The sequence below is a fragment of the Cetorhinus maximus genome, chromosome 4 (assembly GCF_964194155.1).
Source record: "Cetorhinus maximus chromosome 4, sCetMax3.hap1.1, whole genome shotgun sequence".
Taxonomy (NCBI): domain Eukaryota; kingdom Metazoa; phylum Chordata; class Chondrichthyes; order Lamniformes; family Cetorhinidae; genus Cetorhinus; species Cetorhinus maximus.
The window spans coordinates 50,636,579-50,652,346 of NC_135882.1; the positions used below are offsets into that span (position 1 = coordinate 50,636,579).

The following is a 15,768-nucleotide window of genomic DNA, read 5'->3' on the forward strand; positions in this document are numbered from 1 at the left end:
CTGTTCCTACAGTTCTAAACATTTTTGGTGCTTCCCATAGCTGTCTCAAAAGTCAACGGAGTGTTCTGGCAAGTGGTAAAGTACCTTTTGTTGGCTCTAGGCTTCTGCACAAACCAGTTCTTTTCAGACATGGGTGCACTAGTTGATCTCCCTCTTGGAACTGGACTAGGAGAATGAACAGAGGTTAAAGTTGCTAGAAGCTAGGATAGAGGAGGGACAGAAGGGCTTTCAGCAGGAGGTCATATCTGCTCAGTCTTCAGGGAGGAATTCTACTTGAATTTCAGTGAGGAACAATGTGTGAGATGTCTGCTTCATTAGGAGTGTCCTCACTGAAATTGCCAATGACTGTAGCTAAGGCAGGGCAAAGACTACAATGCCAATGGCCATGAAAGTGACCATGCCGAAGAGCTTTTACGCATCTGACTCATCCTAGGCTGTTGATGGAGGTTTCTCTTTTTATTCATTCATGGGATGTGGGCGTTGCTGGCTGTGCCAGCATTTATTGCCCATCCCTAATTGCCTTGAGAACTGAGTGGCTTACTAGGCCGTTTAAGACCCATTGCTGTGGGTCTGAAATCACATGTAGGCCAGACCAGGTAAGGACAGCAGATTTCCTTCCCTAAAGGACATTAGTGAACCAGATGGGTTTTTACAACAATCGACAACCACGACAATCATGGTCATTATTAGACTTTTAATTCCAGATTTTTTTATTGCATTCAGATTTTACCATCTGCCATGGTGGAATTCAAACTCAGGTCCCCAGAGAATTGTCCTGGATCTGAGGTACTAATCCAGTGAGAATACCACTATGCCACCGCCTCCCCATCTTAGCAATATATCGCAGTTTTTTGTCCAAAGTTACATTAGGCAGGTTGCTGAGGCCTTGTGTTCCAAGAGCTGATTTCGTTTCATTCTCTCTTGCCAGAGAGAGGCAGACAGAACAAGCATAAGGGTTTGTTCAAATTGGAGGCTTCCCCATGTTGAGGGAACTGTTGACTGCATGCATATTGCCTCGGTCATGTGACCATAAGGAACGCATCATGCAGGTCAGTGCCCAGTATTCTAGCAGCAGTCATGCAGCATTCTGTGGCCGTCTGCTGTGCCAATTGTAATTTTGTCACCAGGGCAAATAATGGATGTCTATTGAGTGACAAGGGCTACAGGTGACTCCTATTTGCAACTGAAGAAAATGCTGCAAATACGCAACATATCTGGCAGCAGTAGAGAGAGAAACAAAGTTAACATTTCAGATCTGTGATCTTTCCACTTTCCCAAAACCTAATAGTTTCTACATGCGAACATACATATGAGCAGACGAATTAGGAGCAGGAGTTAGCCACTCGACCCCTCGAGCCTGCTCCGCCATTCAATCATATTATGGCTGATCTGATTGTAACCTTAACTCCACATTCCTGCCTACCACCGATAGCCTTTAAAATATTTTAAGACCCTTCTTCCACTGCCTTTTGAGGAAGAGAGTTCCAAAGACTCATGACCCTTTGAGAGAAAAAATTTTTCCTTATTTCTGTCTAATTTTTCCTGGTTCTGATCAAAGGTGAGAGAGGGTGAGAAGAGCAAAGGGAAGGCCTGCGATAGGTGGAGGGCAGGGAAAATTAACTGCCAAAAACTTTCATGGTGCAAGGCCAGAGAGAGCAGTAATGGAACGAATAAAGAAACAAAAGATGTGTCCAGAGAAGGTGCAGATGGCAAAGTAGTTAGTGTCCAAACGCAAAGTAAAGGAAATTAGAGAAACGAGGGGGAAAAAAACTAAACCTGCAAACCGGAGATTCCCAGCATCACAGATGCCAGTCTTCAGCCAATTCGATTCACTCCACATGATATCAAGAAACGGCTGAAGGCACTGGATACTGCAAAGGCTATGGGGCCTGACAAAATTCCAGCAATAGTACTGAAGACTTGTGCTCCAGAACTTGCCGTGCCTCTAGCCAAGCTGTTCCAGTACAGCTACAACACTGGCATCTTCCCGGCTATGTGGAAAATTGCCCAGGTATGCCCTGTACACAAAAAGCAAGACAAATCCCACCCGGCCAATTACTGCCCCATCAATCAACTCAATCATCAGTAAAGTAATGGAAGGGGTCATCAACAGTGCTATCAAGCAGCACCTGCTCACTGGCACTCAGTTTGGGTTCCACCAGGGGCACTCAGCTCCTGACCGCATTACAGCCTTGGTTCAAACATGGACAAAAGAACTGAACTCCCGAGGCAAGGTGAGAGTGACTGCCCTTGACATCAAGGTCACATTTGACAGAGTGTGGCATCAAGGAGCCCCAGCAAAACTGGAGCCAATGGGAATCAGGGGCAAAACTCTCTGCTGGTTGGAGTCATACCTAGCACAAAGGAAGATGGTTGTGGTTGTTGGAAGTCAGTCATCTCAGCTCCAGGACATCACTGCAGGAGTTCCTCAGGGTAGTTTCCTCGACCCAGCCACCTTCAGCTGCTTCAACAATGACCTTCCTTCCATCATAAGGTCAGAAGTAGGGATGGTCACTAATGATTGCATCATGTTCACCATTCGCGACTCCTCAGACACTGAAGCAGTCCATGTACAAATGCAGCAAGACCTGGACAATATCCAGGCTTTGGCTGATAAGTGGCAAGTAACATTCACACCACACAAGTGTCAGGCAATGATCATCTCCAACAAGAGAGAATCCAACCATCGCCCCATGATGTTCAATGGCATTGCCATCACTGAATTCCACATTATCAACATCCCGGGGATTACCATTGACTAGAACCTAACTGGGCTAGCCATATAAATACTGTGGCTACAAGAGCAGGTCAGAGACTAGGAATTGTGCGACAAGTAACCCGCCTCCTGACACCCCAAAGCCTGTCCACCATCTGCAAGGCCCAGGTCAGGTGTGTGACGGAATGCTCTCCACTTGCCTGGATGTGTGCAGCTCCCACAACACTCAAGAAGTTTGACACCATCCAAGACACAGCAGCCTGCTTGATTGGCACCCCATCCACAAACATTCACCCCCTCCACACCGACACACAGTAGCAGCAGTGTGTACCATCCTCAAGATGCCCTGCAGGGATTCACCAAGGCACCTGAGAGAGCACCTTCCAAACCCACGACCATTACCATCTAGAAGGATAAGGGCAGAAAATAGATGGGAACACCACCACCTGGAAGTTCCCCTCCAAGTCACTCACCGCCCTGATGTGGAAATATATCGCCATTCCTTCACTGTCACTGGGTCAAAATCCTGGAACTCCCTTCCTAACAGCACTGTCAGTGTACCTACACTACATGGACTGCACCGGTTCCAGAAGGCAGCTCACCACCACCTTCTTGAGGGCAACTAGGGATGGGCAATTAAATGCTGGCCCAGCCAGCGAAGTCCACATCCCATGAATGAGTAAAAAAAACACACAAAAATTGGGGGCAGAGGTTATGATCTAAAATTATTGAGCTTAGCGTTGAGTTCAGAAGGCTGTAAAATGCCCCGTTGAAGAATTGGGTGCTATTCTTCCAGCCCGAGTACCGCTTCATTGGAGCACAGCAGGTCAAAAACAGAAATAAATGTCAGTGGGAACAGGCTGTAGAGTATTAAAATGACAGGCGATTGGAAGCTTGTGGTTGGGGTGCATCATGCTGGCAGACTGAACAGAGGTCTTTATCAAAGCGATCAGCCAGTCGGTGTTTGATCCCCCAGTGTAGAAGAGACCACATTGTGAGCAGTGGATACCTTATATTGAATTGAAAGAAGTACAAATAATTAATGTTTCATTTGGAAAGGTGTGTTTGGGGCCTTGAAAGGTCACTGACCCATCACATCACCTTGGCCACAATACAAAATGTTTCCAGCCAAATTTGTAAACTATGTTATGCTATATTGCACGCAAACATAAACTAAATCACCCTTGTGCATTCCCCTAACTTGTCTTCTGCGTGGCTTGCATAGGAGTACTAAGAGAGGCAGTGCTAATCCAGTGGCTGCAGCATGGCTGGTGGAAGGCTACTGACCTATTGTGAATGAGACTGCTGATGATTTTGGAGGCAACATCGAACAGTCTGCACTGGCTTGTCATGTGTTGTAGCAGTCTGGGCTGAGAGGGGCAACATTGGGATGATGAATACTGTCACCTCATGAGAGGATAACAGCTTGTAATTCGTGGAACCACTGCCACTCTGTGGTGCCTCAGCAATCCTAGCAATCAGTTGGAGGATAAATTGCTGGTCTGCAAACCCATTTGCACACTCGTATCTACAGTCATGATAGCAGCAGGCTGAGTTTACATTACAGCAAACTGAACTTGCATGTAAACACTGGAGACTAATTATGCTGCAATGGACTTTGACCCTCAGACACCGCTTCATGGTTGGGTCTGCAAGTGTGCTAATGGAACTGGCCACCTTCCATGCTGGAAAGGATGGAAGCTGTGCGCAAAGGTTTGTGCCAAGTTGGTATCTTACTCCACCATGGTCTTTGACTTTGAATGCAGGTTTTATGTCAGGCTTCCCAATGCACAAGTAATTTTGTTGTGTATACCCATCAGCTGCCTTCTGTAACCTGCCCCATCAAGGCCCTCCACAGCAGACTCTGTGTGCACCCTTGCTTTCTGGTGAGCTGTCCATGTTAATTTTTTTTACCTTGCCAACATTGATATAATCATGGAAAATGTAACCAGCTTAATATTTTCTTAAAGATTGAAGAAAATTCCATCAACTCTGGAGACCTCCGAGGATCTATTCTTTGTCTCTTTCTCTACATTCCAGCCCTTTGTGAAATTTGTAGGCATGGGGGGGTCAGCTGTCATGAAAATGTTGATGACCACTTGCCCTGTCTCTCAACTGCGTTCTACAATTCCATGACTGCCCGCCTGACTGGGTGCAATATGAAATCCTGCATGAATCAAAGGCTATTGGAAATACCAAGGCCCTTGTTAGCCTTTGTTAAAAACTTTGCTCCTTCCTTTCTTATTCTGCTTCCTTTTGCTCAGGTTGAACCAGACTTTGCAACCTGCTCAACCCTGAGCTGAGTTTCTCACCCCCTCCCCTCCCAACCTGCCCATCAACAAAACTGCTTATTTCCCCCAATGGAATACCACTTGTCTTTGCTTCTGCCTCAGACCCTCTCCAATGTTTTACTTGCTGCCCTTCCATTTCCAATTTCAAAAAACTTCAAATTGCCCAAAGCACAGCTACCCATATCTGTCAAGTGTTTCGCTGTCTTATTATCCTGCTTTCACAGAATTGCATGGGTTTCCCTCTCCAAATACCTGTGTGGCCTTGCTTCACCCTATCTTGCCAACTTCCTTTAGCCTTACACCCATCCTACTGCCTATGGCCTTTCAGCCGCCTTGTATTTCAGCAAAGTATTAACTATTTGATATGCTAGAGATCAATTTCTAACAAAAACCTTAAAAATATAACTAATGAACAGGCTTGAGGAGATGTAGACTATGAAAGTAAGCCTTAAGCAATTTATAAATATCTAAAACCCTTGTAATTTTCAATTATTTCAATACTTATATTGCACTGTGTATTACGAAATATATTATTTTGAATTTGAATATTTGTATTCTACTTTGGGTTAGCAATGCCTATCATTGAACACTAGCTGCTAGTGTGCTGTAAGGTTTTGACATGGACTATTTATATAAGATGATTAATAATTAAGCTGTAACAAGATTTATTGAGAAATAACAGGCAATTGTCTGGAAATGAAATAATGAAGCATTGTCAAATAGAGGATTGAAATGTGAATGCTAAAGTATGAAATAGAATATTGACAAGCTTGATGCACACTTTTTTCAATATATTAAAATACAAGCCCATCTTCTGAAAAGAAACTAAATTATTTGTACAATTTTATTTAGGCAACGTGGTGAGAACTATGTATGTAGGCTCAAAGTATAGGAGACAAGTAACAAGACTCCCTCTGATTTAAGACTCCCACAGCTCTATTTTGCAACAACAACCTAGCTGAGAACAGCAACTCAGCAGCAGGTGGGATCTATTTTCTCCACGAAATAGGGTCAGCGCTCGATGCACAACACCCATCATGGTGTCTTTACTAACGGTTTGTGTCTCATGTGTTTCAGTCGCAATAAATTATGTACCTGTTTTGAAAATTAGTGTTATAAATAAAGGAAAGCATTAACATTTTAAAATTCGATTTAAGGAACTTCCCATGACTGGCGACTTCGCTGTGATGCTGTGGATGTGTACTACACCTTGTTTGGCCTCAGCAGACCTTCTTGCCTTCCTCTACCAGAGCTGGGTCTCGTCCTCAACTTAAAGGAAAAGAAGACGGTGCTAAATCCTATTATTATCCCTGAGACAGGAGCAAGTGGACAAGAGACTCTAAGCAGTGCAAGCGTGCATGGATTAATGTCTGGCTTCCAGATTAATGTAAGCAAATAGCAATTTTGATGCTTTGTTTTATTCTTTCATGGGCTGTGGGAGTCACTGGCAAGGCCAGCATTTGTTGCCTATCCCTAATTGCCCTTGAACTGAATGGCTTGCTAGGCCATTCCAGAGGGCATTTAAGAGTCAACCACATTGCTGTGCATTTGGAGTCACATATAGACCCAGTCCAGATAAGGACGGCAGATTTCCTTCCCTAAAGGACATTAGTGAATCAGTTGGGTTTTTACAACAATCAATTATAGTTGTCATGGTCATCATTACTGACATTGGCTTTATGTTCCAGATTTATTAATTGAATTTAAATTCCACCAGCTTCTGTGATGGGATTTGAACAGTGTCCCCAGACCATTAGCCTGTGTCTCTGGATTACTAGTCCAATGACATTGCCACTATGCCACCATCTCCCCGAATTCATTTCGCACAAATCCTATTCACTCAGTACCCCTGTACTTAACAAAATACATTGGTTAATATTCCAACGTTATCTTCAATTTGAAATTCTCAGCCTTGTGTTCAAATCCCTCCCTGTCTCTGTAATCTCCTCCAGCCCTCAGATCATTGCATTCATCCAGTTCTGACCTTTAGTGCGACCCAAGCTTTCTTTGTCCCATGATCTGCAGCCATACCTCCAGTTGTCTAGACTCCTAAACTCTGGGTTTCCCTTAATCTCTCTCCTTTTATTGGCTTGTGAAATCTTCCCTCTTTGACCAAGTTTTCATCCTGATATTGTCTTGTGGCTTGGTGTCAGATTTTGTTTAATAACACTCCTGAAAGCACCTTCATACATGTTACAGCATTAAAAGTCCTATATTGATGCAGGTATTGTATATACTTTTTAAAATGATCAAAAATAGGTATAGTTTCTTTACTGTGAGCTCCCTGCATTAAGACCTCTATTTCATTATCAGGTAGCAACAGGCACAATGTGAGTGCAGCATTTTCAACTATTTCATTTTCATTCACCTCCTTCACTCCAGGAAAAGAGAACTTATTTTTATATGATATTTCATTCAAAATTTTAAGAATTAAGGAAACCCTCAAAGATGCTGAAAAACCATGATTTAGGTGACACTGGACCTTAAATTCAAGCAGTTTTGGTTGGATGCTGTGCTACTTGCAGTAGCTGGCATCTATTCAACATTTGTGCTAGAAAGTTTGAGATGATCATTCACCAAATAATAGAGGTCTGTTAAAAGTAGTTCAATTTTTCGGTATTGATTTTTTAAAAGTGGGTGGCAACAGCAGTAATCCATGTGATTAAACTGGTTTTGCTGTGAGAAAAGTACACAGAAGCTCAAGACTTGGAACAAATTTATTTTTAAATGCAGGATTTTTCACTTGCATTCTTTACATCTAAAGTCACAGAGTAAAAGTAATTGTCCTAAAACTTTGGATTCCCTAATACGTTCTTCATTTAAAGACTTCATAAATTGAGTTAACCTGAAACATTGTTAGATTATTGGGATGAAGCTTAAAAATATCTTTAACTTTTTAATAAGTTAATGCTGTAAAAAAAAAACATAAGTGTTTGTATTCTCTGACAGAAATCACTTTTAATCCAAGTCAATTGCCTTCTCACTTTAGAGTTGTACTTTTTTGTCAGATTGACAAAGAATGTTAATTGGATGAGACATTAATTCTGAATATTGCTTCACAGAGAAGCTTCTTCTAACCTGGATGGAAGAATAAATCACCTGGAGAAAATCACCTCCACGCTTTTGTACTTTTCTTTACTATTTCTGCTTCCAAAGCTTACTCTTAAGTTTGTTTCCTTTTCAGTTGCTATTAATTCTCTGCTGTCTTTCACATTGGCAAAAAGAAAATGCCTGTTTATCAGTTAAATTAGTTCTGAAGATACTGTTTGCTGTCTTTTTCAATTATAGTGGATTAGTTACAAGGTCACTTTTCTGAGTTGATATTGTCTCACTTAACATGCTTCAGAACAGCCCATTCAGACCTCCTGCCATAGGCTTGGTTTCAGGCAGCTTTGGATTTAAATTTATTTCAATGGCTTGGATCCTTTCCAGTGACCAGTGTTCTTTCATCATTGCACAGAATATGGCGCAAACATCACTGTTTGAGCCTTGCCATTTTCTGGAGAGGGGGTAACATCTGCATCACTCCTTGCCAGCTATGTGCTGGACATGCTACTGGATGGTGTCATCATAAGTCAAACAGTTCTTCTGACCCTTTATGTATAAATTGTCTAGTAATTTGTGGTGAGGACGAGATACCCCTGAATTGTAAAGTACTGCAATTTGCTGAATGATTTGCATGCTCCTGAGTTAGCCTGGTGAACATGGTAGATCACCCTCATCCTCCACACACACATTTCAAGCAATTGCTGAGCTTGCAATTGTCAATTAAACTCACCACAAAGTTAGGGCCAGTATTTAACAGTGCAGGTACCTTTTCAGCATTGCCACTCAACCTCTTTGGCCCAGAAAGGGAATATTTTCAATTATGGAGTGTCATTTCTATAGATAACAAATTGTTGGAGATATTTTTCATTTCAAACGAGAACTTACTTTTCATTTCTTACTTAATTTCACTATTAATCCAATCTTCCTTTTCCCCTCTTTATTTCTTTTTCCACACCTGATTTGACTCTAATTCACCCTGTTTCTTCCTCTGTCATTCCTGTTTCTTTTCAGTTCTTAAATCTCATTGGTTAAAGAGATAGTCCCAAATATCTTTTTGCACTCAACATGATCAGCTCAACTTCCAGGAAGTGGCTGCGCAAATAAATTTCAACATGAGGGCCGAAGCAAAAAGTCTTACTTTGTTGATCATACGCTTTTGGACATATTGAGGTTGTGAAAGATGCTATATGTTTTCTTCCCTTCTTACTGTATAACAACAGCATTATAAAGTGGTAAGGAGATTCATCTCTGTTGTTTTTCTCAGATATCAATCTATGGGACTTGAGCACATAATCTAGGCTGATACCTCAGTGCTGTACTAAAGTGGGGTATTGTCTAATGTGCCATCTTTCAGATAAGATGTCTGCTCATTCAGGTGAATATAAAAGATCCCATGACAGCATTCATCCATCAACCAACATGACTTAAGTGACCAGCTAATCCGTTTTTATCACATTTTATTTTGTGGGACCTTGCTATGTGCAAATTAACTGGTCTGTTTCCCTTTAGTGTAGAAATAAGTCACTCCAAAAGTACTTCATTAGCTGAGAAGCAGTTGAGAAGATTTTGAGGCCTTGAAAAGTACTATCTAAATACAAGTTTTTTCCTTTCCCAGGAAGAGGAACATCTTTCCAAGGACACAGTGTGCACTGGGTCTGGAGCTCAGCAGGGCATAAAGAGAAAAGCTGAGACCCCACTTGGTTCCCCACTGGAACCTGGACAAGTTCTGGAGAAGGATGAAGATAACAAGGTTAAACTTAAAATCAAAGTAAGGAGGTTCTTTTAAATTGATTGCAAATGCAGTTTCTGGAAAATAAAGCAACACTTCATTTAATTGAAATAAAAACAGAAATTGCTGGAAACACCTGGCAGGTAAGGCAGCATCTGTGGAGAGGGGAACAGTCAACCTTTCAAATCGATGCGTTTCCACCAGGACTGGAAAATGTTAAAAACAAAAAGCTAAAAGCTACTGCGGATGCTGGAAATCCAAAACAAAAACAGAATTACCTGGAAAAACTCAGCAGGTCTGGCAGCATCGGTGGGGAAGAAATCAGTTAACGTTTCGGGTCGAAGGGTCATGAAGACCCGAAACGTTAACTGATTTCTTCTCCACCGATGCTGCCAGACCTGCTGAGTTTTTCCAGGTAATTCTGTTTTTGTTCTGGAAAATGTTAACTTTTCAACAAGTACAGAAAAGGAAAAGAACGAGAGAGGGTCTGTGATAGGGTGGAGGACAAAAGTAATTGATTAAATGACAAATGGTGATGGTGCAAGGCACAAAGAGGCAATAATGAGACAAGTTTGGAAACAAAAGATGTGTTCAGAGGAGATGTAAATAGTTACAGCAGAATAGCAGAGGGGGCAGGAATCAGGGAAAATCCGACAGAGGAGAAGCTACCCATGGGTCAGGGGTGTGGTGGAGGAAAGGCAGGTAGACCCCAAATGTAGAGAGCCCCATAACCAGCTGTTTACTGACAGGTGATCCTACCCCAAGCGCCAGTTCACACCACCTAAACTCCCAGTGGCTGTGGTGCAGCAATTTTCTATTACCACCATTTGCTGTCCAAGAGAAAATGGAAGTGGTGGTTAATTCTAAGTTGTAGGAAGACTGTAAAGGGCCTAGTAGAAAGATGAGACCTAGAACTTGTGTTGAGCTTCATTGGAATAGCATAGGAGTTGGAGGATAGATGTCAGAGTGAATGAAGAATTAGAATGGCAAGCGACTGGAAGCTCGAAGTACAAATTGCTGTATCACTAGTAGGAATGTTTGGAGCTGTGATGATGGGAGAGGAACAGACATTTGTTGTTTGGGATGGTGTCAAGAGGAATGAAAGTTGTGTAGTGTAGGTGATGCAAAAGTGGAGCAGTGTGTGCGTGGAAGGAATAGTCAGTTAAGAATATCATGTTGCGTCCCCTTTGCAGATTTTTTCCACACCTAACTTTGTATCATCAGTGAACTTGGATACACTGCAATGGGTCCCCTCACCTAAATCATTGATATGAAATGTAAATAGCTGAGGCCCATGCACTGATCCTACTTGTTGCAGCCTCCCAACCTGAAAACGCCCCATTTATTCCAATGCTGTTTTCTGTCTTTTATCAAATCTTCAGCCCAAGTTGTAACATATTACCTCCAAATCCATGATCATGCAAGAACCTCTTATATGACACCTGATCAAATACCTTTTGAAAGTCCAAATATACTACAGCTACTGATTTTCCCCTTGTCTATCCCTGCTAGTTGTACCTTCGGAAAGCTCTAATAGTTTTGTAAAGGATGATTTCCCTTGAATAAAACCATGCTGATGGTGCTTAGTTATATTATTTTTCTAAGTGTCCTGTCCCTAATAAATAGAATCTTGCATTTTCCCTATTACTGATGTCAGGCTAACTGGCCTATAGGAAGGGATGAGTCAGAGAAGGCAAGACTGGGGCGGAAGTTGACTTATCTCCATAATTGCTTTGTTTGTGTACGCTGAACAGATCACTGCAACAAATATGTAAAAACTAAGTATTAGCCATTTGTTGACATAGTAAAAAATGCAGGGTGACGTTTTCACCTTACGAAAAAATGTTCTTTGTGCTGAATTTTTCTTTTAGTTTTCTAATTCTCAAGAAGATGAAGAGATTGACATGGATTCTGTTCACGATAGTCAGGCTTTTATTTATCACCAGCTGAATATACTTGAACGACCATCCACTCCAGGTAAGATAAAGCAGAGCAAGTTGATGCATTAAATGTGGGAAAAGGGAACGAGTGGTGTTCAGGGTTGCAGTAAGCTAATGTATGTTTGTGTGACTGCATATTTATTCTCTCTGCTGAATGAGAGCAGTTCACTCACTGTCAAGATACACACATGCCTAATGGTCACATCAGTAAGATACTACATGGTTCTTGTGGAACTGAACCCCAGCAGATAATCAAAACTGTCAGGAGAGGACAAAGTTGGTGGGGGGAGAAAGGAAAGATTTTTAATGGTTGCAGTAAGCTAATTAAATGGATTCACATTCTTTTGCTGAATGATGCTGTTTGCTCATTCAAATTCTACTTTGAGGCCAGCGTAAAATAGGCATCGCGATGTTATACTTGTATTTTATTTCAATATCAGCTGTGTTTAGAGCAAGATCTTGAGCAACTTGTATTTAGAGTATATTCGTTATGAACAATGAAGTGCCTTGCCAATAATTAATACCTCAATTGATTACCCTTAATCATTTTAAACAAATTCACTCTATCCCATCATCTGCACCCAGCACAGAGCATTGTAGACCAGCTGAAAGGTTCAGTGGGCTACTGAAATTGCTGTTAAACCGGTCACAGGAAGTTATATGGTAACATATGTTGGCATCTCCTATGATTAAACCCCCTTCATTCGGACTTCATTTACAAAAACTGAGAAAGCAGAGGACTCAAACACTACCTATTTGAAGTTTGGTTCCATGTAGTAGTCATTTAAATATGGTCTTCCTCATCAACTGCATAAAGTATACTTAACTAAATAACATCTATGTATATATCAGCAGGCCTTTGTGTATCTATGTATGTTGTTCATTATTACATTGAATGTGAGTATAATGCACAAATATGTGTAATGCACATAAATAGAAAGCAATGTGGGTTAAAAAACATAATTGTGTACCATTTTCATAGGAAAAGAAACACCAGCCATAGAAACTGCCATGATTTCCATGCCAGCTGCTCCGCTTGCTCCACTTGGCAAAGAGTCCAGCTCATCGAGACATGGGGATCACCACCATCATCACCACCATGAACACAAGAAAAAGAAGAAAAAACATAAACACAAGCATAAGCATAAACACAAACATGATGGGAAAGACAAAGAAAAAGACATGTTTGCTTTTACCAGCAGTCCAGCTAGTGGGCGGTCTCTAAACTCTCCATCAATTTCAGACTAAATTATATGGTGAGCCATCTAAGCAGCTCAATATATCACACATTTTTAAGAGTAATGGAGTGAATGTGAAGCAAGAAAGCCTATTTCTGTCCCTTTTTTGCCAAATTGTAGTTCTCTGAGCAAGTAACCAAAACTCTTAAACAGTAATGTTTAATCTACATGTACAAATGGAATACAAGCCTCATTCCACTTGTTCCATATGTTTAGCTGACTTAAATTCTCAGCTACTGGTTTCTGCAAACTGACACTTCTTTTGAAACTGTTTAAAATCAACTTCCCCAACCCCTCCAAATACTCTATGTATGCATATCTTTGCAACACATCTGCTGGCCTAGCAGGATCCTTTATATCACACACTGTATCCCCTTTTGTGCCTGTTCAATCTTTGAAGTTGGGAATTGGGGGAGAGCAATAGTTGTTCACACCTTGTATATAATGAATGTAACCAAAAGTTATCATGCAGTCCAGAAAAAGTTAGAGCCTAAAAATCTTGAGGGCCTGCCCTACCAGTGCAAGGTTAGGCCTCTTGGGTGAGAGTACAGCTGAACCCTATGGAGGACATAATGGGTGGAATGCCTGGTATGGTCCCGGACTTCCCAAATTTGCAAACTTGATGTAGAGCATGGGTGGGGAGGGAAGTGGGGCAGAACTAGAAAAAGAGGGGAGGCATGGAGTGGAATCCTGGTGGACCCAGGTTGTATTTCATTTTCTGATTCCCCGTAGAGCAATGTATCCAGTTCTACAATGAGGCCTTTTGAATTTCTGGGCTGTTAAGTTGTCATTGCCCACTAGTGTTATAAAGGGACACCTAATGGCCCATCCCCTCCATGAGTTGGTTGAAGGTTGTTTTAAAAACGTTCACAGGTTGCTGCCAGCTTATTTTGTCTTTAGTTGGTAGTTATAAATAATTACAAATTTCATTTGTGATATCCTGTTAACTAATGATGGCACTGATTCTTTTAGTTGCACCAAAGGACTTCTGGTACAAGGCATTTTAAAAGAAAAAGATTGTTTGTATTGCATTTACTCTGGTTTTATATGAACACTGGTCAATGTAATAACATTTTGTGTCATTAGTTATTATAGTGTCTGTTGTGAAAGTAAGTCAGTTTTCTCTTTCCTGATTGGTAAAATGTATTTTCTTCCTAATTGCTCAAGTGCCTTTTCTTTCTCTTCCTTAGGTTTGTGATTTTCTCAATTATAATTATTTTTAACATTTGTTATTCATGAATCATTTTGCACAAACCTTTCTTGTAAATTTAAATTTTATCTTCAGTCATATTTCTCAAAAATGTCCCTCAATCATAGCACAGTGAAAATACTGCCTAATCACATCACAGCAAAAAGAATTCTCCCATGCTACAGCCATAGCAATAGTTTCTCACCTACCTACTGTCATGTTTTTTCTGTCCCTTTAAAACTATAAAGGCCACAAATCCAAGTTTACCTGACTTGTACAATAGAAATAAACAAGACACATTGCAAGGCTCTCTGTCAGGGCATTAAATTCCCTCTAGCCTTCAACTTGACTACCAGGCTAGCCTGTAATTCCCAAACATCTGGAGCTACGAGTTCTAGCTTGCACTGTGCCAATTCAACAGATGTGTGCTAAAACTGAATAGGCTGTGGAGTTAGAGAGCTACAATAGCAGTGATTTAAGTTTCTGCATAGCTCCTTAATTCAGGATTGTCAGAATATCAGTTACTTGAAATGGGCTCTAGTCTAGACTACACATGAGCAACCACAGGAGATCTAATAGATTAAAAGTATTTTTCATTTTTGTATATCCTTATTGACTTAGTGTATTTTAATATAGCTGATAATAGAATTGCTTAATTTCTGCGTTATAATGTTTTTACACAACTCTGCTAATTTAGGTCTAGATTTACTTAGTGCATTTAAAATACTACAGAACAGTGGGTTTCTATTTATCTCTGCACTAAAGGCATTTTCCAGGTAGACCTAGGAAAGGCAGAAGCTACAACCTTTTACAGGTTTCTGCTTGGCAAAATACCAATTTTGTAATCATTTCCTTGTACAGAGAGATTTTGGAAATGTTAATAAACTAGAAGATTCAGTGTATAATTTTAAGAAACTAGTACATTTATCTGGTAAATTACTATACAGCTGTTTTTGTGATGGGTGTTAAAACTCATGCAAGAAATGTAATTAATCTGAGTTTTTAAAAGTTTAACTATGTTTTTCATAATTCTGCCTATAGAAGTAGGGCATACAGGTTGTGAATTTTATTTTGAAAATGTATGTACTTTCAAGTTTAAAATTCTGATATAATGCGTCTATAAAAATCACCAAGTATTATTTCTAAACTAGTTATTTTTTAAAAAATTTGATATTTGGTGCAACATTTTTTCAATGTTCTTTGTGTAGTATTGAATTCTAATTGATAATGAGTGCAAAACTAATTTAAAAATAGAGGACATCAATGTAACAGATATCTAATCTGATAGAATACAAGTTTACAGACAGATTATTCTGTAATAGTTTGTGTCACCAAGGATTAAAACCTTGTTACTTTTTTTTGCTGTATTTGTATACTCTAACCTGAAAAATATCTGAGTTGGAAAGTATTGTTTAAAAGACCTTGTAAGCTTTAGAAAAATGTGCCCTCCATCAATTTGCCTTTGACATTGAACTGCTAAATCTTCAGGTTTCAAAATTTGTCCCATATTTATTTACGGCATAAGGCCGTATTAGTTTGAAATTATTACATTCTGGGCTGGCACCAGATCTTAGAATGGCACAAAAAGTTGCACATTTATTGAAAAAGAAATACTGT

At 40.4% G+C, this 15,768-nt stretch overlaps 1 protein-coding gene across 5 annotated transcripts in view; it reads left to right on the plus strand.

Moving 5' to 3' along the window:
* Positions 1-13,103, plus strand: part of taf2 (TAF2 RNA polymerase II, TATA box binding protein (TBP)-associated factor) — a 123,338-nt gene extending 110,235 nt beyond the window's left edge. For 3 of the 5 annotated variants that reach the window (XM_078540168.1, XM_078540172.1, XM_078540170.1), the window contains 4 exons: positions 6,165-6,394; positions 9,671-9,823; positions 11,656-11,761; positions 12,707-13,103. In XM_078540168.1, the coding sequence (XP_078396294.1) occupies positions 6,165-6,394; positions 9,671-9,823; positions 11,656-11,761; positions 12,707-12,972 (755 nt within the window). In that variant the 3' untranslated portion in view covers positions 12,973-13,103. Of the gene's footprint in view, positions 1-6,164; positions 6,395-9,319; positions 9,431-9,670; positions 9,824-11,655; positions 11,762-12,706 lie in introns of those variants that run through there. The other 2 variants (XM_078540169.1, XM_078540171.1) reach the window with 2 other exon arrangements.
* Positions 13,104-15,768: the final 2,665 nt, after the last annotated feature.